We start from the raw sequence: 26,364 nt of genomic DNA, 5'->3' as shown, positions 1-26,364 counted from the left end.
TGCAAATAACAATGTCCACAGACAAGGTAGAATATTTTGCATGACTTATAAAAGTACAATGTATTGCGACATCAGATGCAAGTCAAATTTGTAGTTTCTTATGTCTCATTCCATCCAACTACAGATCCGCTACCCGATCTGGCAAACTTACATAGTGCGGTTATAGCCAATAGAGGGCCGTGAAGCAAATGCAGAATTGCCGTTCACCCTGTTACGAGTTGATGAACCACTGAAACGATTTTGGAAACATTATTTTAAGGTATAAAAAACTCTTTGGTGTTGCTTTAAGTAAACAATGTAATGATCTTCCAGAGGTTTCTTTACAGCCGTTTGAACTGTTAAATTGTTTGACTAGCAATACGCCTGTTAGTTTCAGTTATGTCTAGCTTTATTTCCCCCTCATCCAACGATTTCATAAAGAATATATATATATATATACACACATTTCAGAGGGTTTAAATTGCCTTGAGAATACAAGATTCTCAAAGAAATGTGCAAATAGTTTATCTGAAATCGATCTAATAGTAGGCTATAGCCAACCCCTGTTTATCTTACTACCGCATCCCACCTTTACCGCATATTACACAACAGAGAGAGCGAGAGAGAGAGAGAGAGAAGGGGAGGGAGAGAGAACGAGCGAGATCTCAGCTCCTTCACGTACTACTGCTAGCGCGCTTTTACAGTGAGGCAACGAACGCGTGGAAACAAGAGGTGTAACGCGGAATATTCCTCGAACGACATATTTGCTATACCTGTTTATTGGGACCGTTCACTAAGTTGTCTGTCCCCATCTTCAAGAGGGGAAATCCTGGATAACATTTCTTAAGTGTTAAATTTGTCACTTGGTAAGTTTACTTTGCTGTTCTCATGGCGCGTGGCAATTCACTGTGCTCGTTTTTGCGTATAATTTCAGCTTTAGACAAGTGATGATACTCTTTTCCTCATTGCGGACAGGGTGCAGAATCCAAAATATAAGCTTGTTTTTAACCAGGCTACTTAGCCTACTGACATTTGATGTGATTAACAAATACCAATCTGTGACAGAAAGAATCCTATGAACACTTTGTTGCCAAATGTGCTCATTCAGATGAATGAAGATAGCGTGGACTTAGTCTCTCCATATGGCAGTAGCAGCCTATATGACCACCATGACACAGACTAGATACAGAGGAAAAGTTTATGTGGCTAAGTAAGTAGGCTATTAAAGAATATTGATTTATCCATCAACCTGACAGACTCAACTGCTCTGCGTTATTAACCCAGAACTAAAGAGCTGATATTGAGCTTGGGGACTCAGGCAGTGGTCTGATATCTATTGTAAAGATGGCAAAAACGTCCTTTAGCCTTAAAATATCCACTAGCCTTTAATTCATATACAGACCAATTCCTTAGTACTCCATTATAGCTCAAATTTTGCGTTCCATATCAATGTTCAAAAATTACATTCCTCTTTGAACAGCAAGCAAAAAAGGCATTAAAAAGACTGCTTGTATTTTAATAGTCTTTGTTGTCAGCTTTATTGATTGGTATCTTTGAAGGAGATTAGATGCAATTAGCCTTGACCATTTTTCTTTTACATCCCTTGAGACCTTCTGGTAAGAACAAAACACTTCTTATGAGTGTAAATGATATAGCCTAGTACAGTAGATGCTGATGTCACAGATTGCTAAGAAATATTTCCTAAAACAATTCTCCGTTTTCTCAAGACTAGACACATTCTCAACACAACACCATAGGTACAACCATCTTCTTCCAGGTCAAAGTCAAACTTTGTTCTCATCCAACACACACAGTCAAAAACACACACTATGTGACTGTCTCTTAGTGGTTATTTTATAACACTAAAAGGTATTTTTCCACAAAATGTATTTGCTTGAACAATCTACATGATTCTATATATATATATATATATATAGTGTTGGGCAATAAGGAGTGCACATATTTTCTAAAGCAAATACATGTTGATTGACAGATCTATGCGAAAAGGTAAAGAGATGCAGTCATTTTACAGTAGAAGAAAAACAAATGATTTGCCCTTCTAAAGAGATTGGTGAATCACTAAACTACATGTGAAACAAAGCAATCAGATGGAAGCCAAAAACACAAGCCCAAAGTGATAACATATTGGGAGTGCTTCTGTTGCCCTGGTTTGAATAGTCTGCACTTTGGCTTTGTTGATAGTGACCATACATATCTTTTACTTATCAACTAAAGTAATGTCCTCCTACCCTCAGGGGGTATCTGCCTATCAGTAATTCCTGATGCCAACCAGTACTGTGGGATTCAGTTGTAAAGATATCACAATAAGGTCCAAGTGTAGATGCAGGTAGTCCTTACATGAACTACAATTTGCAGTGTAATACACAAAACACACTGCAATTCAAATGACACTGGAAATGGATGCAGTTGTGAAATGACTCACTGTAAGTTTGGTTTTGGTCATTGTCCAGCTTCATCATAGTCAGCCCATGTATGAGCACATGATGGATGATGATGAATTTCATCGGAAACTGCTTGTCTTTGATATTGTAGTCTTTTTCTTCTTTGTCCTCTTCCCCAGAGTGCTTGCTCTCCTCCATCATGGACCTCTCTGGGGTTTTAACATTTCTGCTCTGTAGGATCCTTTGCTCCAAAGCATATTGCCACACCAATGTCCCTTATTTATTGATTTTGCCATTCTGATTGATGTGTTATTTTAACAGCTTTGTGGCTTACTGTTTCCGTCAGAAAAAGCTATGCACATGGAGCTCAGATTGTGATGCCTTGAGTTTATTGTATTGAATGCATTGTGTTTATTATATTAGTTAAAAACAACTGCTTTAAGAGTGGGAATTATCACAGAGGTGACAGCATATGGGCCGCGATACGTTATTATTGCGATTCTTCACATATTTCAATACAGCAAGTATTGCAGTTTGTTTTTGCGAAACATTGTGATTTATTTCCCCATAAACTATATTATGTTTGATACTGGGATTCTGTGCAGCCATCTTGGCATGGTTAATTTGTACTTCCTTTCCCATTTCCGTTGTGACATAAGAGACCTAGGGGCTGTGCCACCTTGTGGACTTGACAGGCAATGTTATCAGAATAGACCCTAATATTTAATAAATAAATATATTAATACTTAATACTACTACAACTTTACCACAACACAATAACATATGTTTTTTTCTCCCCCTTTAACATGAATATTACTTATAACTTAAACAAGCCCAAGCAGCCTAGCACCGGCAATGATCTTCTTGTTATCAGACATTTTTTTAGAAGATCATTTGATTTATGAGTTGTTCATCACTGCTGTATTATGTAATCATTAATGTAAAATTACAAATAAGATCTTTTGTAAATAAGTCCTATCTTTAGTAAATATGACTTATCCATACAGGTAGCTAGTTCTGGTGCTGGACCTTTCAGATGCAATGGGTATTCCATCTCTTGGCTTTCTAATACTTCCCCCATCTCTCTATGCAAATGTAACAAGAATTTTTAAAAGGCAAAAGTGACTTAGCAGCTGGTGAAGAAAAGGTCACAAATAAATAATTTATTTAGTAGTTTGCGATTCTTCATTTGGCGTAATGTGAAAAATAGCTTCCTACACATTAGCAGAGATATTCATGCTCCTCTCCAGCTTAACCAAAAACGTCCATTTTTTTAAGCAAATCCCTTGAGCATAAAATTTAAAATTCTCTATTGAACACACCACGGCTCTTGCCAAAGTCAGGATAGAAAGTATCCCCCGGGGTGCTAATTAATGCCATTGAAAGCACTATACAGGCATGTACTACACAGTACCTATGTGAAAATCGAAAGCCTGCAACACTCTTGAGTGTTTTTAGTATTTTTGTAGAAATAATTCAGTTTGACACCACAGTCAAGTCTCCCATGGCCATTACTCTGACAAATTGTGAGAGCTGTTGTATGAGTTACGTGTATTGAGTAATGTGATGGTGGCAGAAAGATGAAGAGGTATATGTCTCTGTGTGTTTCTAAATATAGGTTTATTAAGGAAATTGAACATGTAAACAAAATGGGTACAGTAGCACTGAAATGGATGTCTTTTTTTACCTAATGTAAACTAGTTCAGCGTGTTAAATGCTGGGGAATGAATATAAAAATGTAGTACAGGAATAAAATGTGACAGCACACATGCAAGCGTGCGTGTGCGGACACACACACACACACACACACACACACACACGATGAAGGGCCACTTTTGAAAGCAGCTGGCACCAGTCCCCTGTCGACTGTCTAATCCACCAACAGCAAATTTAAAGAGGAATATGAAATGAGGACATTGATGAATATTTCACTTGTGCTTGATTCATACTGCCACAGTCAACAGTTTCATCTTAATCCACTGATGTATGGGCTGAGAGCGAGGAGGACTGTGAATAGGCCCACTGAGTAAGGCTTTGTGTGGACACAGCTCATGTTCTCCTCACAAATTGTTAGCTAGATTACACTCGGTGAACAAAAGCCTAATGGGCTCCAGCAGTATTTATGCTGATGTATTAAGTCACAAACTTAAGCCTGCTGTAGTAAATGCAGCTGATTTGTGTCTGCTCTTTGGCTACACTGCTGGCAGTACTGTATATGCAACACCTTATGGGACTTGACACCAAGAGATATTGTCATTAGAGTTCAAATAGAAAGTTTGGTAATCACTGTCTCAGGAAGACGACTTAGTACACACACGCACACCTCCTTTGCAGCTATAGCCGCTTTCATTCAGCTGAAAAGGCTTTCCACACTACTTTGGAGGGTCTGTGGGATTTTTTGTCATTAAATGGCGTTTACAAACGGAAGTTCAGGAGGAGCGTGACGGAATTTTCCACTCCTCCTTCTTCAATCAGTCAGGTTACTTATTCGCAGTCTACCTGCCGAAGTTGCAGCATCGGTGTTATTCTGTTTTCCGAGCTGTTTTCGGTTCAGACTTGAAAAGGAAACGCCCAGGGAACACCCTCTGAAGTCCAAACACGACTCGTCAACTCGGTCTAGCCCAGAGTACTACGACTTTGAATTTCCAAGATGGCTGCGTCCATTAACAGTAAATGCGAGCCATATGCTCTGTTTATTAGCAGTTCTGTTGGATTTGTGTCACATTAAATCAGTCGTAGAAGCAACAGTGTCCAACCTCTATCTGTCGCTATGATGTTATGACGTTTGTTTCGGTAAAATACTGTGTAATGCTTTGTTACAAACTAGTAACAACTGCTAACAATAGCCAAATGCTAACACACGGTAGCGCAGCTGGTTGACTAACAGAACGCAAACAGCTCGTATGACATGACATCACTGACGAGCTACGAGTTCGCTAAAGACTAATCGAACAGGGCATTACTCCGCTCGCAACCCACCACCTCCCCTTACGCCTTCCATAAGGGGGTGTATGGCGGAATCCTGCCCGACTCCTGCCTGCGCAGTCGACTCTGGCACGATTCCACAAAGCCCTTCAGGACCATGGCCAGAGACCTCGCCAAACATGCTCTTCTATTATGCTTTTATGTCTTTATGCAAATTCAGGAATGTGAACTAGTGAATTCAGAAAAGCATGAGGCCAGGCACTGATGTTGGATGAAAAGTCGTGGCTCGTAATGTCTGTTCTATCCTGGGTGATTGCAGACAAACCTGCAAGCTATTTGAATTTGCTCTGTAGGTTGGTCTGGAAAGGAGCCCACTGACATCTTCTGAAATGATGTGGTAAAGTATTTGGTAATGCTCACATTTGAGTTTCATATCACTGCTGGTTATGGCGTCAGGCATCAATGGGCTTCTTTGCAAATTCAAATTTGCTAACAAGTTCGTCTGGGTTCACCCAGGCTACTGTTCTATTTCATCCAAAAGTGTGTTTGATGGTAGAACCATGTTCTTTTCGAGCCAGTCAAGTTCTTCCATACACTTAAACATGTCTTTCTGGACCTTGCTCTGTGGACCGCCATGCTGGTGGAGGGATAATGATGTAATAATGTTTTTCAGTTGGGCTTGGGTCAGTGAAGGTAAATCAGTAAACTAAAATATTTGGGACAATTCAGTGCTTACAACTCTTTGGGAACAGTTCGGGGAAACCCTTTTCGCTTCCAACATGACTGTATCCCAGTGCACAAAGATCCATAAAGACATTGGGTGAGATAGTTATTATATGGAAGAACTTCACTGGCCCACAGAAAACAGGTTTCTCTATGCCATGAAACACATTTGGGATGAACTAGACCAGGGATGTCAAAGTCAAATACATTAGAGGGCCAAAAAAACAAATTTGCTACAAGCCGAGGGCCGGACTGGTTCAATGTTTATTAAAACATATTAAAATGACTGCACGTAACCTATTGAACCAAGACGTGTACTGTATTTTATTTAATGATTAAATGAATAATGACTGTGACTGAAGTGCGTTTGTGACTGAAGTATGTTTGATGACACCAAACAAGTATTTCCTACTAATTGCAGAAATGTTTGTTTTCTTTTTCTGTCCGCGGCCCCTTGACCAATTGCGCAGCAAATTATCAGACGATGGCCCGGGAATAATTTCACTCTGCAGACCATTGTCCACATTGCGGACCGCGGCCCATAGTTTGACAAATGGTGACCTGCATGCTGCCATATTAAGGCCTTTTTACGGTGTGTTTTAGCCGGGTTTTCGCGTGGAAGGCTCTGTAGAAATCTGACACCCTATTCAACGAAGTTAAACTGAAAGAGCGTGCCTTTCACAGACACCAGAATGAACGAGTTCACAGTAACGTTCATCAAGCAGTAGTAGCCTAATACAGTACGTTCAGTTCACGTTCGCTCAAAATATGAACGAGTTCATGAACTTTCGTTCAATGAACGTGTTCAGGCACAACACTGGGGAGGGGGGTAGCTGAAAGTTGACATCTGCCCAGACTGAATACTGATGAATAATGAAGCCGAGGCCCACTTGCGGCACCGCAGTGAGTTCGTGGGCTACCGTTGCATGGTGGGAAATGGAGTATTGGTGTGTGCAAAACAGCAGCCGGCGGCTGTGGCCTGCGGGCCGGTTCTAATACTAATCAAATATCATCCCCGGGGCCGTAGATAATCATCCCGCGGGCCTTGACTTTGACATGTCTGAACTAGACTCTAGAGATTGCAAGCCAATGGCCTTCCTGTCCAACATTAGTGCCTCATCAATACTCTTCTGAATGAATGAGCAAAAATTGCACAGACACAGCACAGACACTCTTGGGTCTTATGGAAATACATATGGATTTACAATGGATGTCATTGAAGTTCCTGCGGGTGTAATGGCAGGCGTCTAAATACTTTTGTCTATGTAGTGTATGTTACTTAGTAATGTAAAATCTTTGGTATTTTAACTACTTAACCACTTGACAAATTTTAAGATTTGTAAGTTTTAAAAAACTTTTATTGAGTAATTAAATTATATTTTCAATCTTGTTAGCAATTGTGTTCTATAAAACAACATAGAGTTTTGTACAACGGAGTATTAGGGCCGCACATGAGGGAAAAATATATTTGCCATGACGAGATTAAACTCGAAATTTTGATAATAAAGTTGAAATATCATGTTGACTTAAATATCGACATTTCGTCTTTATTCTCGACATTTAAAACTAGTTAGTTTAGTTGTTGCTAAACCTGATTCTGAAATACAATTTCACCAAATTGTCTAGGCTACACAAGGCATTTTGTTGAGTCAGCAGCCAACTGATTCTGCGATTGACTGTTCGGATTCAGTGGCAGCTACTTTGGAGCGGTCGCTGTCTCTCCAAACTAGTTTTGATGGACATGTCAAGATGAAGTGTCGAGATTAAAGTCGACATGATATGTAAACTTTCTCGAAATTTTGAGTGTAATTGTATATCTACATCTTCATGTGTGGCCCTTATACTCCGTCATAGATTTGTGATCAGAAAAAAGAGTATAGAGAAAACATTTTTTTACTGACATGCCAATTTAAAAAAGTGCCAGATCTTGATATCTGACTGTAAATCAGATGGGCATAGATACATGCATGGTGTAAAATGTTGTGAGTGTCTTGCCTCCTGCCTGTGTTGTGGTGTATGCAGTACTCACAGCTGACCCCCTCCCTGAAGATACCGTCTGCATTCTAGAGAAGTCACACTGTACTCTACCAATATATGCATGTAGGACTCTGTAACCTAGGCAACAAACAACATCAGAGACAGATTGGTCAGATTATGTGTGTGTGTGTGTATGTGTGTGAAAGGGAGAAAGGGATAGGGAGGGAAATGAGATTGTGAGGGGAAACAGAGGAAAAAAGGAAGAGAGAGAGGAAGCAGGCAGATAGTGAGAACAAGAAAGAGATAGGGAGAGAGAGTGTGTGTGTGTGACAGAGAGAGAGAGAGAGAGAGAGAGAGAGAGAGGAAGAGAGAGAGAGATAAAGAGACTGTGGCAGAGAGGAGAAGGCTTCCCTGTATTCCAAGTGCACTTGTTCTAATTAGGCGTGCTACAGAGGGGAGGACGAGGGCACTTCTGTCCCTCAGGAGTTGGCTGTGGAATCTAACAGGTAGGATGAACAGTACACTCTCACCTGTTCAAAGGCTTCTCCACTCCATATTCCCATTCGCTGACTGCAGAGAGAGAGAGAGAGAGAGAGAGAGAGAGAGAGAGTCTCCATAGGATCACAGAGAAAACTGTACAGAGCTGACAAACAATGCGTTCAGCAAACTCAAAACATTTGGTGCTGTGTGTTTCTTTTTTTGTCTATAGAGTAGGCAGCCTGTGTCTGTGTGTGGTGCAGTGGTGTTTCGTTTCTATGCCAGAGTGTTAATTTTGGTGTCTTCAGAGAAAATTGCTGGCTTGCTGTTAAGGCTTGAACTCAGTGCAGCACTGCAGAAGCAGTTAAGTATAGAGCCGGCAAAGCAATGCTGTGACATTAATCGTTATTTATTTACTTACCATACTGGACACACATTGTCCAATTGTCACAAATATTTCCCTCATTCCTTGGTGACATTCCCCCCCAAAAGAACGTGTCAGCCTGCATAGACCTTGGACCACAGTAGCCTTTCATCTAAATGCCATCAACCCCAGACTTCCTTGACCTTTCCTAATTGCCCTCAATCATATTAATAACAATGTTTGACTCTCTTTTGTTGTGTATTTCTTAAATATTTATTGCACTTATTAAGTGTTAAATGGCTGAACCATTTGTTGTTAATGTTGTTTGTTAATTTAGTTGTATGATTTCTCGTCAGATTAGGATAGTTCTCAGGTTTCTCTGTTTTTGTGATATTTGATCCTCTCGGGTAATTAATGGATTAATACACAAAAATGAATGAACTACAGGAGAGCAACTCTTTCATTTAGGTGCTGTATGTATAATGCTGTATATAGATCCATGGTACCAACAGTTTATTTCCACCCAATTAAAAGCCTATACGACTGACATTTTTGTTTCATTGTCATTGCCTTCTAGTGTTAGGCTAGTTTTGGTTTGAACTGAAATAATAAGACTATCATAGAGCATGAAGTTAAAAACTGCAATGACGCCGCAAGCTGTCGCAGACACAGGCATCCATTCAGAAGCGTTTTGTAACTGGGTGCAAAGTGATGCCATCTGCTTCTCGTGTCAGTGCTCCATGAACCAAGCTCTGTGGTTGCTTGTCACATACTTGCTTGGCATTCGCTAACATTTGCCATTTGCTATTTAAATGGTCTGTTTTGCCATGTATAATGTGATGTCTGCATTAGGGCTGCATGATTATCACAATCATAATTGCAATATGAACCAACACAATTATCCCATCACAAAAGCTACAAATAATTGTGCACAGATTTTGTCACATTTCTGACTTTTATATTCATTTCATCCTTGGCGAGTCCTTGGTCAGTCTATGATTGACAGTGGCATGGATTTTTTTGACTGAAGTTTATATTCAGCACTGCAAGCAAATAAAGCCCTAATTGGACACGTTGGCAGGAAACAGATGGTATTGGATACATATGACCAGTTGAAATCTTCCAGAAGTTGCTTGATATTTTCGTGACAACAGGAGGTGTAACTCCCATTTAGCTGTCATGAACATCCTCTCCTCTATACTGTGGCCAAACATATATATATGTAATATAATATAAAAAAATAATTAAGCACAGGGTTTCATTCCCCAACTCTCTGTGATTTGGTGAGGTACTGGATAGTTGTGTATTGGAAGTGTGTATTGGAATGTTGATGGTACACTGGCTTGCAATAGGGAGAATGGTGTCCCTTTCAGTGCCACAGCATGCCTGGAACACTATTGCACTATACGACTCTAGTGAAGTGGGCTGCAGTATGACACTTTTTATCTCTTTTTAACAAACTTAGCGCCAAAAATAACACTACAGGGGGCACCCAGTATGATAAACAGTGACAATGAGGGGTAAATACCCATTTTTGCATGATGGTGTTGCTCTAAGTGCTACTAGCAGGATTTGTGTTTTCATCCGTAATGTTGGCTAGGCTGTGATCTGGCTGTGAGCTAGAATTCTCAGATTTAAAATGTATCTTGTTTTTTGCAGTGACTGTACAGGCTTTATAAATCACCCATTGTAATGTCACAGTAATGTCTGCTTAGGTTCTCAAAACATGGCTAAAACATGTCCAAAGTTCACTAAATTCTACCACACCACTCTATCATTCATCCCATAGTTCTAGGACCACTTTGTCAAATTACCTTATTGTATAAACACAGACCTTGAAATATGCTGTTAAGACTACACATATAATGAAGTAATTAAAGTAAAGAGTGAAGATTGAATAGATGAGTGAATAGAAATGTAGCCCATACAGCCCTTGCACTGTAGGCTGCATTACATCCTCGGAGGCCACAAGCCAAGCCATTCTGCAAAAGTGCTGTATGAATGTGAGGGAACAAGATGGGAGATTCAAACACCTTCATTTGAACAAGATGGTGCAGTAGTTAAACTCTTCTAATGCCCAGGGCCTCTGACACTGTTGGAAATGAGCTGTGAGAAGAATTGTTGAGGAAAAAAATGATCACATATTTCTGTCAACTTTAATTTCCCAACTATAAGCTGAGGTTTATACATTGATTTTGCTAAATTTCTTCAGCTATGAGGTTAATACATGGGGGCATTTAATATAGTTTTCTAGTGTCTGGCTATACATAAGCTTCATTACATACTCAGTGCATCTACGGTAAGCGAGTAAATCTTTATTTGCTCCATATAATGTTTTTAAACAACCTTCAAAATGTGAAGTACTTGATGGTGTTCATGTGAAAGCACTTACATTTTGTATCGAAGACCTGTTCACGTGTGGAACTTAAGCCAGATTTGTTTAATGTTCATGAGCAGAGAGGGACAGAGAAGCCTTTTTATACTGACCAATCTTTCCCAGGACACGGTACAATGTGCAGGTATAATGAAGGCAAAATCCCATCTACATATCTGAATGTACGGGAAATTGGACAGCCAGTTATTTATGCTTGTATTCCCTTGCATTTATCTGGTGGTTCATAGATGCCATGTTGTCACTGTCAACATCCGACATGGTAGATGTGGAGATGTAGGCAGTCTCTCTTAGCCTAAAGGTCACTAGACACTGATTTCAATGTAATGTGAGTTCTCACCTAGCATACAGTACCCCCTAAGCTGATTAAAGAGCTGGGTCAATGCGCTGCTGGGTCTTATAGCTTTCAAATCGACTCCTGAGTTGTGATGTTTCTAGGGCCAGAGTCTTCAAAACATGCGGTTCCTGGACATGGTTCTCCACTTTGGAAAATTACGATTCCTCTGAAACAATGCTCTGAGTTAGTTGATTTCTCACATTTCTGAACAAACCATTTGAACCCATTTCATGTTGTTCACCTTCTGAGCTCAGATGTCAGAATGTAGAATGTCCACTGATCAGTGGAGCTATAGAATATCAAGGCTCCTGCCCCTTTGTGGTAACTTTCTCTTGGCACTAAAGCTGCCGGAATTCCATTTAGAACTGCTGAACTGCGCGTGGACTTGTATAGCTAAAGTGACATTTCTCAAAATCCTGCTTTAGAAATATGTTACATTTCTTTGCTTCTACAGCCTTATTTCCATAACATGTCTGACAGACTTATGTAATATGAGCATGAAATTCAACATTAACGTCAACACCAACAACCAAAATGAACGTGCACGTCTCAAGCCATACCTGTTGTCAGTATTAATAGCAGGAATACTGAGATTTAGGACATCAGATTAGGCTTGTGCCGTCCAGGGCCGGTCTGCTGTGGTAATTGTACTTTTTTCAGTCTATCAGTTTGATACTGAATTATTTGGTCTCTGTGCTGCTCTCAGATGATCCTGCCCTTTTAAGTGGATGGAAATATTTAATGTCCAGATTGCTTAACATAGAAGCAGAGACAGGCACTGTGTGTGTGTGTGTGTGTGTGTGTGTGTGTGTGTGTGTGTGTGTGTGTGTGTGTGCGCGTGCGTGTGTGTGCGCGTGCGTGCGTGCGTGTGTGTTCAGGCAAATGATCAGTGCGGCAGACTGCTCTTTGTCATGCATGCGAAAATTCACACATTCAGATGAATTCATGATGTGTGAAGCTTGGAGGGCAGACTTGGCCAGATTAATGGCAGAAATGTCTGTGTGTGTTGTGTCCTGTGTGATGACTGCTGAAATGTCAAAACCAGACAAGAATCTGAAGGCTGTTAAAGCTTTACATTTTAATTTAAAAAGATATAGGTACGACTAGGGGGGCATAGTGCCTTATAACCCCGGTAAAGCTCAGAGGGTATGATCCAGTCAGGGCTGAGTGATAAGACAAAATGTCTAACTTCACATGCGGGGACTTGTTATTATCTGTTCCAAGTCCTAAAGGCTCTCCACTGTGCCCCTCAGTCTGCTGTTTCTCTTCTTGATTTTTGAAATATCTGTTGATTGGTTCCCCCTGACTTCCATTTGTAAGCCACTGTTCGTTCTCCCACATAATCTGCCATACTTGTGTTCCAGGTTGATGCTCTCCAGCAACCCTCTCAACTCCTCTTATTTGATTAAACCCCATACAAAAGCATTAGCATTAAAAATAATAGAATACAGTTAAGAATGGTACACAAAAAAATAACACAGAAAACAATAGACTCCTTATGGGTCCTCACGCTGTGTCCTTACGCATATTTTGGCATTCAGTGACTCACAGTTCTCATTTAACTGAAGGGGACACTGGACTGAGACCAAAGGTTTATGTATCCTCTACTGAGTTTTAGGACACAGTTTAGGAAAACCTTGAGTTAAGGCCCTGTTGTCTTTTGTCCTTTGAAATCCATTCACCAGTCATTCAATCATTCAGTCTCCAGCTGCCACATAATAAATTTAACAATGCATTTTTATTGTTGTCATACAAAATGACATCATGTAATTTCCCCCTGGTGATGTCATCTTCTAGGTGTCATGGCATGAGTAGTCTTGAGTTGTTATGCAACTACTTAGGATATCTTTTGTCAATCTGAAATTAAGATGAGTCCAAACATACATCAATTGAAATTGTACAATTAGTACAAACTCAAATAAATCCTTTATAAAAACATCCATGCAATGTTTTAAATGAGGTTCTACATTTAAATGAGGTTCTATTTATAATGTGTATTAATATATCTCCACGCTGCCACTTCACATAACATAATTTGTGTCTGTCCTCATATCCTAAGGGACCTAGAGATGGACGAATATGCTAAGCAGATATTTGCGTTGGAAATGATTCACATACTTGTGCTGTTGTCATCTCTCTCAAGAGGATTAGTGTTCGCACACACACACACACACACACACACACACAAACGGTGTCATTTGGATGTTTCACAATCATGCCACACAAGGCATAGTTATCATGCACATTTGTTCTCCAGCCACTCAGCTGGCCACCCCAGTGTTGCACTGAGGCTCAACTGCTCCGTGAGCTAAAAATACCCCCCAAAAATACACCATGAGTATCAATGCTTTGTGCTGATGATTGAGCCTTCATTGGCTACCTCGCCACTAACCGATTGTTTTGTTGTCCTGCACACAAAGACTGGCATGTTTGGGCAGTTGAGAGATAAATGAGCGAGTTAATAAAACATAAGGGTCCACGTATTGCACACTTGAAATTGTTTCTAAAAGCCCCCCCTGTGTTTCCACTGCAGTGTGGAAATATGAGAGTGCATAATGGGATTGTAGAACAAAGTGTCACTAGGGGCAACATCATCGAAAAAGCTGCAGTAGAATAACTTAATTTGTGCATTTGTGTGTGTGCGTGTGTGTGTGGGGGGGGGGGGGGGATCTCATCATTGTCGATGCAACACATTGGTAAAACTGCCATCAAAAATCAAAATAGCATTTTCCATTTGAGAGTACAAAATGGTTATTATGCTACTTTATCAAATCTGAGAGGTTCAGTTTCAGATACGGAAAAATTTAGTTTAGATCTTCCTGATGATGATTTTCAGGACATTTCCATGTTATTCCACCACCACTTTCTACACGATCCCGTATAAAAATGACACTAAAGCCCAGATGAACAATGAAAGCAGTTGCTCTGTCCTGTGAGATCTACTGTATGAAATCGTGTGTGTGCAACTCTTCTGCTTTATTTGGCTTGAGGTACGAAGTATTTTGTAATACTTCAGTGTTCTGGGCTTGCAGAAGGAGATCTGTGCTATGCTTTGGTTTTTCTCTGCAGCATGTTCTTAGGCAGTTGTGATGTGTGATCAGATATGCAGAGTGATAACCTCTATCTCTTTTTATGCACCAAAAATGTGCACCCTGGTGAGAGAATAGGTTTTCAGCATTTTTGGAGCTTGCATAAAACTGATGAGCTTGCTGGTGTTATGCTAATTTCCCCAGTTAGTCTTAATAGCCCAATACTGGTGCTCTCCGCTTTGCCTCTAACTCCTCTGGTGACAAGAACGGAATAGCATTGCCATCTGTAAACAGTCTAATTGAGGTGCAGAACGACCTTATTGATGACTGAACAAATAAACACTAGAGCAAAGAAACAAGTGGAAGACTAACTAATGCACCTGGATCTGTGTGCAGGCAGGCTGCGATGCTTTGAGGCTGCAGGGTGGAGGACGAGTGGAAGAGTACTCGGCATGACCGTCAGACTATTTCTGCAGAGCAAAAAGCAGGCATCACAAAAGCAATCGGATTTGAAATGTTTTGCTTTACGTTCATGAATAATGAATCAAGCCCACAGTTCAGCCAATAGATGGAATTAGTCGAGGACCACTGTAGGTCCTCCATTCCCTCCACTAATAATTACATCTGCAGATCCCACTGTTTTGTTCAGCTATTTTCTCTGATGTGCAAATGTGCACCATCCCCACAGCCGAGGTGAGGTGTATCAGAAATTCAGCACCTCTTTTGATTCATCGCAGCGCAAACCCCAGAAAAACTGACAATATTTTAATGCGAATGATGCACTTATTGTCAGATCCGTGCTCAGTGGATGTCCATGCATTAGCATAGGAGGGGTGGGCTGGCAGGCAATGCAGCAGTCTATTCAAATGGTCCATTTCCTAACGTGGAAAAAAAGTTTTTCACTTTGAAAAGTCCTGAAAGGTGCTTGTGTATGTACTTTGTGCATTAAATATAAGACCTGGGCACTTGTGTAACTCAGGGCATACTGTAGTATTTGGTGTGTCTCGTGGAATAGCTAGGGATGAGCGGTTTTATACAGAGCTGCACTGGCAGTGGATCTTGCTCTTGGCATTTTCAAAAATACCTTTTTCCAACACTACCGGGGGATCATCTGTCTGACAGACAAACACAGCATCACTCTGCCTCTCACTCTGCAGTATAGCTCCCATATGCAACCTCCTATAGCATGGCAAGGCTCAGAGCCTGCAAATAGTTGGGAATAAAATACTAACACTCGTGGAAGTAAATAAATATCAGGAATTTCCCGGAAACGCGGTGCGATGACAACCTCCTGTTGTTTGAGTTCTGCTTGGCTCAACAGATGCATAATTCATGCTTACTTCACTGAAAGTCGACACCCGCATTGTTTGCTTTTCGTCTTCTGTCCTCTGGAACAGTTTTACACTTTCATCTGCCAATGGACAGTACTCCTCTGAGGTCATCTCTGTCTCTCGCTCTCGCAGCCTCTCTCAGGCTCTTTGCACACCGGCCATAATCAATAGTCAGCCCAGACGTGCGCGCAGGGAGCAGAGTAGCCTGCGAGTGAGTCAGGCTCGGCAGCACGGAATACATATCTGCTATTTTACTGAAATAAAGTGAATGTGTGAATAAAATGATGGGATTATAATAAGCATGAATGATTGATGACAGTGCACTAGCAAAGAGCTGAGGTTTTGGGAAGACGATACTGATGGATAGCACTAAGGCAGTTGCCCAGAATACATGGCCCTGGTTATCTACCTGGCTCTTGTACTGGTGCCTTGCATTATGTCCCAGTAGAAATCCTGGATGATTAAGAACACTTTCTTGACTATACTGTCATACATACTGCATACAAAGACTGCAATGCAAAGTCAAACTAAAAAGATACTCTGAGGTTATGCATAGAGGTGTGCATGGTATAGATAGAGCACATATATTGCCCACCTATAGGTGTGTGCAGATAACTACCGATTGATCTGAGCATTCTGCGGCCTTGTAGTGTCCTATGAAGGCGTCAGTCAAGGGACCGATCGAGGAGGTTTTCTGCTCTTTTCCCCCTCTGAATGTGTGACATTCACTTGCTCTTTGGGAAGCAACAGATTTATTGTGTTGGAGGTGTGATGAATAAGGCTTAAGTGCTGCAGCTTTACATCCCAGCGAGTGCTAGCACATTAGCGCCATGCAAGGTCATGACTCCAATATAATCCATACACTTGTAAAGAGGTCATTCAAATTTACTGGACAATGGTTGTTGGCTCCTTTGCTGCTGACACATAAACTCATAAAATGAATTAAAGTACCACAGGACTATAAAATACTGCAGTGTTGTTTGGTGTCAAGAGAATGTAAATTAAGATTTGAATGATTGCCTTGTTGTGGGTTTTGCATATCACAATATGTGATTATATAGAGTAGAAAGTAGACTAGAGTAGAGTAGGCAAATATCTGAACACAGCATGGAGACAAATAGGAAATACACAGGCACACATTTTTGTTATATCGAGCTTATAATCTTTCACAACACCTCCTTTAAAACAAACCCTGATAACATCAGAGATATAAAAAAATACTGCTCTTCCATCCATTTTGTTTATCTATGTATCTTTTTTTTAGTTTCAAAATGTTTACGGCTTTGAGCTTAGCTGAAAGAGTGTGATATCCGTTGCATGTTGCATGTTTTTCATGTGAAGTCCTGTCTGTCTGTGTTGTGTGTAGGGCTGCTGCAGCCATGCCGTTTGGCTGTCTAACCCCTGGGGAGAAGAAGGATTACAACAACCCCTCAGAGGTCACTGACAAATATGACCTGGGCCAGGTCGTCAAATCGTGAGTGCCCTTCCAAGCAGCTACTCATCTCACAATTTCTCTTAGAAACCTGCTGTGTTTGCTTTCCGTGGTTTGTTGTCGGAGTCGTCATATGTGCCTCCTAATGCCCACTATGCACTTTGATTGTTGGGTTGGGTATTGCTTGTAAAGCTTTTGTGCCTGACTGGACAGAAATGGAGAGAAGCTCTCCTGTGTGTGTGTGTGTGTGTGTGTGTGTGTGTGTGTGTGTGTGTGTGTGTGTGCGTGTGTGTGTGTTTGTGTTTGTGTTTGTGTGTGTGTGTGTGTGTGTGTGTGTGTGTGTGTGTGTGTCTGTGTGTGTGTGTGTTTTACATGTGTATGTGGCTGTTGCAGGGAGGAGTTTTGTGAGATTTTCCGGGCAAAAGACAAGAATACTCTGAAAATGTACACCTGTAAAAAGTTCCTGAAGAAAGATGGGAGAAAAGTGCGGAAAGCAGCCAAAAATGAAATCCTCATCTTGAAGATGTAGGTTTGGAACATTCTTGATTTCTTTATAATCCAAACTATCCAATATCCTTTATTGTACATGCCAACTAAATGTAAACACTGTTAGTCTGTTTTAGGATTTCTATCTCTTAAATGCTTTGCAAGATAACTTATACACATCTGTTATGCTTTGCTCTCACTCTCTATTCCTTTTTCCCTGTGCCTCTCGCTCTCTTTCTCTCCCTCTCTCTCACACACACACACACACACACACACACATATATATACACACACGCATGCGTGCGTAGGGTGAAGCATCCAAACATCCTGCAGCTGGTTGATGTCTATGAGACAAGAAAGGAGTACTTCCTCTTCCTTGAGCTGTGAGTGCAATGGGTTTCTTTTTTTTTCTTTTCTTTTTTTCCTTTTTGAGTTTCTTTCTCCCCCATGCTCCTCAAAAGACAGGAAGACATGGGAATGATGCAGTATGTGCGTTTTATATCCCCAAAGAGGATAACATGCCGTTACACTTTCTGTACCCTAGTCATATTTTGTACATTGTCAAAAAGAATACTCTGATATCAGAAAATAGCCATGTTTACATGGACACTTTTAATCCGATTAGAAATGAAATAAATGCTCAATCGGAATAGAAATTATCATATAAACACCTCAATTGGAATAAAAATGGCTGATCCGATCAGAATTTTAATCAGAATGAAAGAGGTGGTGTAGTCTGTTCCAATTTCGACTGAACAGCCATATATCGGTCAATTGGATTGCCTGCTTTATCTTCCCAAGGAAAGTAGGCAACAATGGCTATTCTGATCAAAGATTCTAAAGCACTTAAAAGCACCTGATCAGAATATAACCTATCCCATGTAAACAGACGGCACAGATTTTTCAATTGGAATAGTTTAATCGGAATGACAAAGAAACTGTCCATGTAAACGTGGCTAATGACTCATGAATTTAGCAGACCAGCATAAATCTATCTAAAGGTTTACATTCTCTAAGGCAGTGGTTCCCAAAGTGGGGATTGGGACCCCCTGGGGGTCAATAAATAATACAATAAATAGCATATTTTGGCCATAATTGTAACAAAAGATACAAATAGTAGTTACATTTCAAATAAAAGTTTTTAAATTTTCTTTGCCCCTTGTATACTTCTAATAAAAGTATTGACTAAATTATATAATGGATGTTAAATTTTAAATAGGGGGTAGCCGTGGCCCACTGGTTAGCACTCTGGACTTGTAACCGGAGGGTTGCCGGTTCGAGCCCCGACCAGTGGGCCGTGGCTGAAGTTGCTGTTTGTGTTTCACTAATTCACCGATTGGGTTAAATGCAGAGACCAAATTTCCCTCACGGGATCAAAAAAGTATATATACTTATATAAATAATATTATGGTTGTTAGGCTGTAATGTTCTTTTGTGTTCCATGTTCCATGTTATACTTCATGGGGGTCGCAAGTCACTGGCAGTGCACGGCTTAATACAAAAACTCAGATGAGAGAAGAACTGCTGTCCCTATTCATCCTCTTAGACATTTAAATGTCTTAAAAAGTGTGTCTGGATAGCCCTACACTGCCCAAGTGCTCAACGTCTCCTTGTCCACAGAGCCTCAGGTAGAGAGGTGTTTGACTGGATCCTGGACCAAGGCTACTACTCGGAGAGGGACACCAGCAATGTGATGAGACAGGTCCTGGAGGCCGTCGCTTACCTGCACTCTCTGCACATTGTCCACAGGAACCTCAAGGTACTGTACCTTCTGCTCTGCATTGGCATCTAGTGGACCATTCACAGCACTGCATGGAGAAGAACTGCAGTGAAAAAAATGATGATTGAACAAGCCAGGCTGTCCTAATTAAATATTCACTAAATTATGTCTTTATGGATATACTCCTTAAAGGTTCTGTTGTTTATTATCCAAGTAAAACTAATGGTGATACTAAACATCAACTCAGTGCACTCTGTATCCTGTGCTCTGTAATCTGCATCTTTTATTTGCTAATATCTTGCTGATGGTCAGTGTTTTAATATGGTCATATCTTTATTTCCCTCACAGCCAAGCAAAGGATACCCGATTGTATTGTTTATTTAATAACTTTAGGTAATGCTTCAAGCATTTGGTTCATATTACCCTGCTCTTCCTTCATGCAGTTAGAGAATCTTGTCTACTACAACCGTCTGAAGCATTCAAAAATTGTCATCAGTGACTTCCATCTCGCTAAGCTGGAGAATGGCCTCATCAAAGAACCCTGTGGTACTCCAGAATACCTTGGTGAGCAGAGAGACAGACAGACGGACAGACAGATAAAAATGAACTTAGTAACAAGCTTAGTGGGCATATAACCGCCATGATGTTGCAGTGAAGTTTGTGTATGTGTAGACAAGCACATTGTGATGATCTGGATTTGATGTTGATGTCATCTCCCATCAGCTCCTGAGGTGGTGGGCAGGCAGAGGTATGGCAGGCCAGTGGATTGCTGGGCCATTGGCGTGGTCATGTATATACTGTGAGTATATGCCCTCCTTGCAATGTCCTTATACCCATTTGTTGTTCTGCGGTGCTGAACAACCATCACTGTCATGATCATGATAATGATCATCATCATCATCATCATCATCATCATCGTCTTCGTCCTCGTCTTCGTCGTCAGCATCGTCGTCGTCATCGTCATCATCATCGGCACTCCCTGAGAATCCCCTAGTTCTTCCCATTGGCGTGTGAATAATGTTCATCTCTCCTGTAAGTTCTTGTGGCTCTCCAGGTCTCTAAGTGTCCTCATCAATCACGGAGGATTTGAGTTGTACTTTCATGAGACCCATTTACTATACTGGGCATCTTATCTGTGGTTGGGAAAAATTGTTGTAACTTTTATTATCTCAGTGTTCATTATAGGGTATTTGGGCATTATGAAAACTGCTGTACTATTATAAACCATTTTATTATGGTATTGTGAACTCTTTTGTTGCCATTGCAAATCATCTTTAGGTTAAACTGATTTGCTGTCTCCTATTGGTCAGGTTGTCAGGAAACCCTCCGTTCTACGATGATGCAGATGACGACGATTACGACAATCATGACAAGAACCTCTTCAGGAAGATCCTAGCTGGAGATTATGAGTTTGATTCACCTTACTGGGATGAGATCTCTGACTCTGGTATGCCCTTTCACAGAAACTCCTAGTGAGCCTCTAATGACATGGGTCAAGCTGGATGGTTGATAAGCCAAATAAATTGAATCGAATCTGGCTTTGAATGTTTTTTTTTTCTTTTCTTTTTCAATTTTTTTGAGAACTTTCTGTCTCGGTAATAGAGCTTTCTGTCTCAGACATAATGACTAGCTGATTGATGTGTATGGTTCTGTTTTACAGCTAAAAACCTCGTGGCCTGTCTAATGGAAGTGGACCAGGACCAAAGATTGACTGCACAGGAGGCCATTAACCATGAGTGGTACTCAAATGCTCTTGGCTTATCTGTGAAACATAAAATACTAAGAAATTCTATAGGCTACTAGAGCTAAATCAAACTGCATTGTTGATAAACACAGTTTTTCGTCATCATGAGTTTTGAAGGTTTCTCATGTTTTGCACATTTGTCTGATCAACTTTCTGACCTTTTTTTCAAGGATATCTGGAAACGCAGCCTCTGATAAGAACATAAAAGATGGAGTTTGTGCTCAAATCGAAAAGAACTTTGCCAAAGCAAAGTGGAAGGTACAGTATGATTTCATGCCTTTTTAAACACTGACACTCAGTGCTGTTACATGTGCAAAACAATCGGAGTAAAGCACGCACCAGTCGGAGTACTATCAGAATTTGGAATACTCCAGTTTACATGCTAGGTGAGATTCATTCGTTTGATTGGCTCCACACGCTCTTACGCCAATCGAATGCGTGACAGTTGGCAGCTAGGGTTGGCTAAGTAAACAAGTAAAAATCCAATTCCCAGAACCCTTCAGCAGGGGAGTTTTGACATTCTAACAACATTCCACAACATTATAAACTCCATTACAAAGACAAATTTAGGTTATCTTCTCCGATTTTTTTAAAAATTGGAGTTCAATCGGAGAACTCAGTTTATATGACATTTTTAATTGGAGTGAAATCGGATTGTTTGTATGCATGTAGCCGCACTGACTGTGCTATAATGTTATAACATTAAATATTGACCTCCACCGCTTAGAAAGACGAATCTGTCATATCAGCACTTTGCTACCTTAATTTTCAGTGATGTCAAAGGAGGCAGGAGTGAAAGGGCTGTATAGCCTTTGATTTATTTTCCTGCAAAGAAACATTTGAGGACAATGATGTTGAGATTAGCCTGTCATGTCATCCTCCTGAGGAACTTTAATTCGTGGAATCAGGTCTTAGCCTCTCATTGCTCAGTTCGGGAAGGGGATTAGTATCCATCAGTAGACATGAGAATTGTTTGGGCTTTTGCAAATTATAAACCATTATTGGCGCAACACTTCAGTTCTTTTGGAGTTATAGCCACATGATGAGATGAGAATTGGATTAAGGGAAGCAGAGATAAAACAACAAACTGACTGCAATCAAAATATTTAAATCATGTCATTGTTGTTTCAAGTTCAGTTGTCATATGTTGTGCCTGCAAAATCAGTTCGTCACAATGATTTAAGCCTGTATTGATATGATATTTTTTGCCAGTATTCTGATTTTAGCCTAGTATTATAGCGAATAAAGTACATTAGTGAATCCCTAAACGTTTACACTTTTACTGTTTACCGTGGACTTCTCATATGTGTCTACAATTTCCACAGACAGTACGCTTGAAAGCATATTTCTGTGATCAGCAATTGTGTACTCATACAGGTTGACATTTTGTCAGTTGGCAGATGTTGGTAATTAAACATGGTGTGCAGTAGGGGATGACAAGCTTTTGGTTAGACTCCTGCTCTCTGGGAATTGAGTGACTAACACCATCATTTATCAGAGAAAGTACACACTCATGTTCACTCACTCCTCTCATGTTTTGTTTATACTGCTGTCCAAATGCTGGGGTGTGTTCGAATTTTCAAACACAGGTGAACATTCGTGAAAATTTGCAGTTTTCTGTTTGCTTTGAGTTTTCCACGAATATTTGTGAACACTCGAAACTTTAAAGAGGTAGATCTCTGCAAACATGCGCATAGGTGGACAGAGGGTTACCATTGAGATGGAATGTTGACACAAAATTGTAATTGGGCAATTTGCTACTGTATGTTCGCCTCACTTAAGAAGTCTAAGTCTTCAAGGAATTTGAACGCGCCCTGGTCTCTCTGGCCCTTTTCAGAAAGCTGTGCGGGTCACCACACTTATGAAGAGGCTCCGGGCTCCCGATCAGAGTGACTCAGGGGCCTCTAGCCCCGCCACGGGCACCTCTGCTGGTCCCGTCACACCCAGCAACACACCCCAGCCACCAGCTGTGACCCCAGAGGGCCCACCTGGCACAACAGAGGCCCCCACTCCAGTTCCAGCTCCAGCTCCAGATCCAGCCCCCGCCCCAGAACAAGCCACTGTCACCGTGGAGACAGCCGTTCCCTCGCAATGCAGTGCTGACACTCTGCCAGAGCCTTGAAACAACCACATAGTTTGAGAGGAGGAGAAAGAATAGGGTGACCCTCCACACACAATCACACACATACACACACACACACACACACACACACACACACACACATACACACATAAAATGCACTCTCATTTTGTACGCTTGCATGCAAGCACACATACAGTAAACACACCCTGTGTACACACACACGCACACACACACACACACACACACACACACACACACACACACACACACAGAGAAATGTTGAACACTGCATACACACTCTTTTTTGGCATCATGGATCCAGGTCTCAGTCGTTTAATGTTTTAGCAGAGAGCGTACAGTGTCTAGAGGAAGCCTGTACCACCTTGCACAATGAGCACCTTTTTGTTGTCCTAGAACATTTGATGGTGTGCTTTTCTGTGAGATTTTAGCTTCACTTTAGCCAGACTCTCATCATATCAATTGTGCAAATTTCAGATGATATAGGATATGTAACAGGAAATGGATGGTTGGGAAGCTGGGGTAGATACATTTGATGTATTATATCAGATAGTTGGACAGAAAATATAAATTATATGAAGTCTATTGTATGTTCTCATCTATTCAGTAGGAGCTAATTGCGGACCATATCATAAGTATGAAAGCAATGTATTTGGCTCAGATATAATTGTAGTTGAAAATAGATAAGTTTATTTTTGATCACATGTTTCATGAATGTTTGTCTCTGGGTTAGGTATATGCAGAGGATTCATCTGGTCAAAGTAGAAATGTCCAGTGTGCATGTGTATCAATGAAACTTGATTAATTTTGAGCCATGTGTCATTTTTTACTTTGATACAAATAATGATAATATCTCCCCTCTCAAACAAATTGCTTTAATTCCCTTAAACATAGTCATACCTGACAGATTTAATGTAAATTCAAATGCAAAAGAATGGAATTATAATTTAAAAATAGAACAAATCACTTAATTACTTGTTAAAGAAATATCAATGTCTAATCAAAATTATATTTGTTTGTTTTAGCTATGGGGGACTTTGCAGAGTTCCAATAGCTCGATCTCCCTCTATACCTTTGTATGTATGTGTTGTGGGCACATTAGTGTACACCCTGTGTCTCACAACAAAGCTTGATCTGTCATATGCAGACATAACCACAATGGCACAATGCACAGAATGTTTGCATCACATTGCTGTTCGCTCACTGAGTTAAAATGTCATCCTAACATTGCGCGAGGGGATCACCATCAGAGAGTAGCACCCACCTAGATTCTAGCTGGTAGGAATATACTCTGCATGGGCTGGATATTCAGTAGGGAGAAGGGAGAGACGGAACCGTGTGTGTAATGTATATTGTAAAATAGTATGTACCATGGAATTTCTTTCAGTGTAGCATAAATCTAGCAAAATAGTCAGACTTTTCCTGCTGCCTTCAGATGATGCTAGACTAGCTGTTTTTGTTCATATTGTAGGCTTGCCTGTTCAAACGCTACCTGCAGTTTGTCCGTTGCGTGTAGTTCAACTGTAGTAGTTCCTCCTTCTTTGCTTCCTGCCAGTGGCAAACTGCACTTGAAAACACTGATGCCCTGATTACGTGCTTACACACTACAAAGCGCAATTTAAATCACAGAAAGCAGGCCAAAATCCATCGATAAAATACTGCATGTGTCCTCTGTTTATATGTTCTGTTGCATTAAATATGTACTGAAGAAAATAGTCAAGATATATTGTAATTCTCTCATGTTTTCTCCAACCAGGTTGAATTGATTTGATGTACATTTTTGACAATGATGTATCTAATTTAACATTTTGCAGATTATTTTTTTTTCTGTCAGTATTATATTATACTATGTGCCAAACAGCAAATCTCTTTTCAGTGTGTTGGCAAAGTTTTTTGTTGATGTGCAGTATCAACAAAGCAATACTGTATAATTTCTTGGAAATTCCACCTCATGGGTATTGTCTGTGATGACAGTAGGGTTGTGCAGAGTAATCATGATACAAATAATTAATTACATTACAACGACAATGTAAAGGTTGCAAGCTTTCAAATGGATCAGACATAATCCAGAGATGGCGATCTGTACCTGCTGTCAATGATGCACACAAGTTTGAAAGTTTTCATTAACTTGTGTGTAAGTACTGTGAGTGTGTCTGGCAGGATTGGGTAATCTCCTAATTTCCTAATTTTACTGTATCATAATTTATTCATATGTTAATGAATTAACAAAGCAATGATTCTAATCACTGGTCAGAAGCTCTCATCACTACTTTTGGTTTGTGTACGTCTGTAGCTCAAAAACACGTCTTCTGTTTTATGAATCTGTATTTCTTGATTGAAATGGGGGAAAATAAAGTATATGTATTATGTACAGAATATCAGTAATTACATGTTTTGTAGGTAAAAAAATGATTGCTATTTTTAAGATATTACATTATCTAAACATGATCTTTTGACGTTCATATTGAACATATCATATTGATTGTCAGTGTAGTGTGACTTAAAGCACCAACTGATAAAAGGTCCTGTCCTCAATTATGAAGAAAAGTTGACATTTAAGCTCTATAGCCAATCACAAATTCAAGTCTCCCTTCCATGCTCTTCCATGCTAGTGAAGCATTTGCTTAGCTGGAATACTGTGTGGAATGTTTTCAGCACACATTAAATGGAATTCTGGTTTAATGTATTACCATCAAGCGCTTCACCTTTAAAAGTGTTGAAAATGCAGTGTCCTGAATTGAGCATGCTTCACATGGTAACATCCAGTAAATAGCGGTAAACATGGGCTCTAGAATCTAGTAAAGTTAAAACAAGTTTCCCTCTGAAGACATTATATTATACGTACACCAATTTAATAATTCCAGATTTTGATCATACTGTACACATTAATTAACCCCATTCAATTGAAGTATATTGCGAAATGCTTACCTGAGGACAAATCCCAT

General features: G+C 40.3%; 1 protein-coding gene and 1 long non-coding RNA gene across 2 annotated transcripts in view; one reads left to right on the top strand and one right to left on the bottom strand.

Moving 5' to 3' along the window:
* LOC121707199 overlaps positions 1 to 1,020 on the bottom strand; it is a 20,950-nt gene extending 19,930 nt beyond the window's left edge. The window contains exon 1 of the long non-coding RNA XR_006031263.1: positions 1,010 to 1,020. This is a non-coding gene — a long non-coding RNA (uncharacterized LOC121707199). The remainder of the gene's footprint in view (positions 1 to 1,009) is intronic.
* Positions 698 to 23,529, top strand: camkva (CaM kinase-like vesicle-associated a). Its single transcript, XM_042089562.1, has 11 exons — positions 698 to 845; positions 17,303 to 17,410; positions 17,762 to 17,893; positions 18,163 to 18,237; positions 19,475 to 19,613; positions 20,018 to 20,138; positions 20,298 to 20,373; positions 20,885 to 21,021; positions 21,235 to 21,313; positions 21,489 to 21,576; positions 23,156 to 23,529. The coding sequence occupies exons 2-11, from the start codon at positions 17,316 to 17,318 to the stop codon at positions 23,438 to 23,440; spliced, it is 1,227 nt and encodes a 408-aa protein (XP_041945496.1). The 5' UTR covers positions 698 to 845; positions 17,303 to 17,315; the 3' UTR covers positions 23,441 to 23,529.
* The last annotated feature ends 2,835 nt before the right edge of the window (positions 23,530 to 26,364 follow it).

This window comes from Alosa sapidissima, chromosome 4 (genome assembly GCF_018492685.1).
Source record: "Alosa sapidissima isolate fAloSap1 chromosome 4, fAloSap1.pri, whole genome shotgun sequence".
Lineage (NCBI taxonomy): Eukaryota > Metazoa > Chordata > Actinopteri > Clupeiformes > Clupeidae > Alosa > Alosa sapidissima.
Note: the sequence above shows the minus strand (reverse complement) of the source record. Positions and strands in the feature narration are given on the sequence as shown.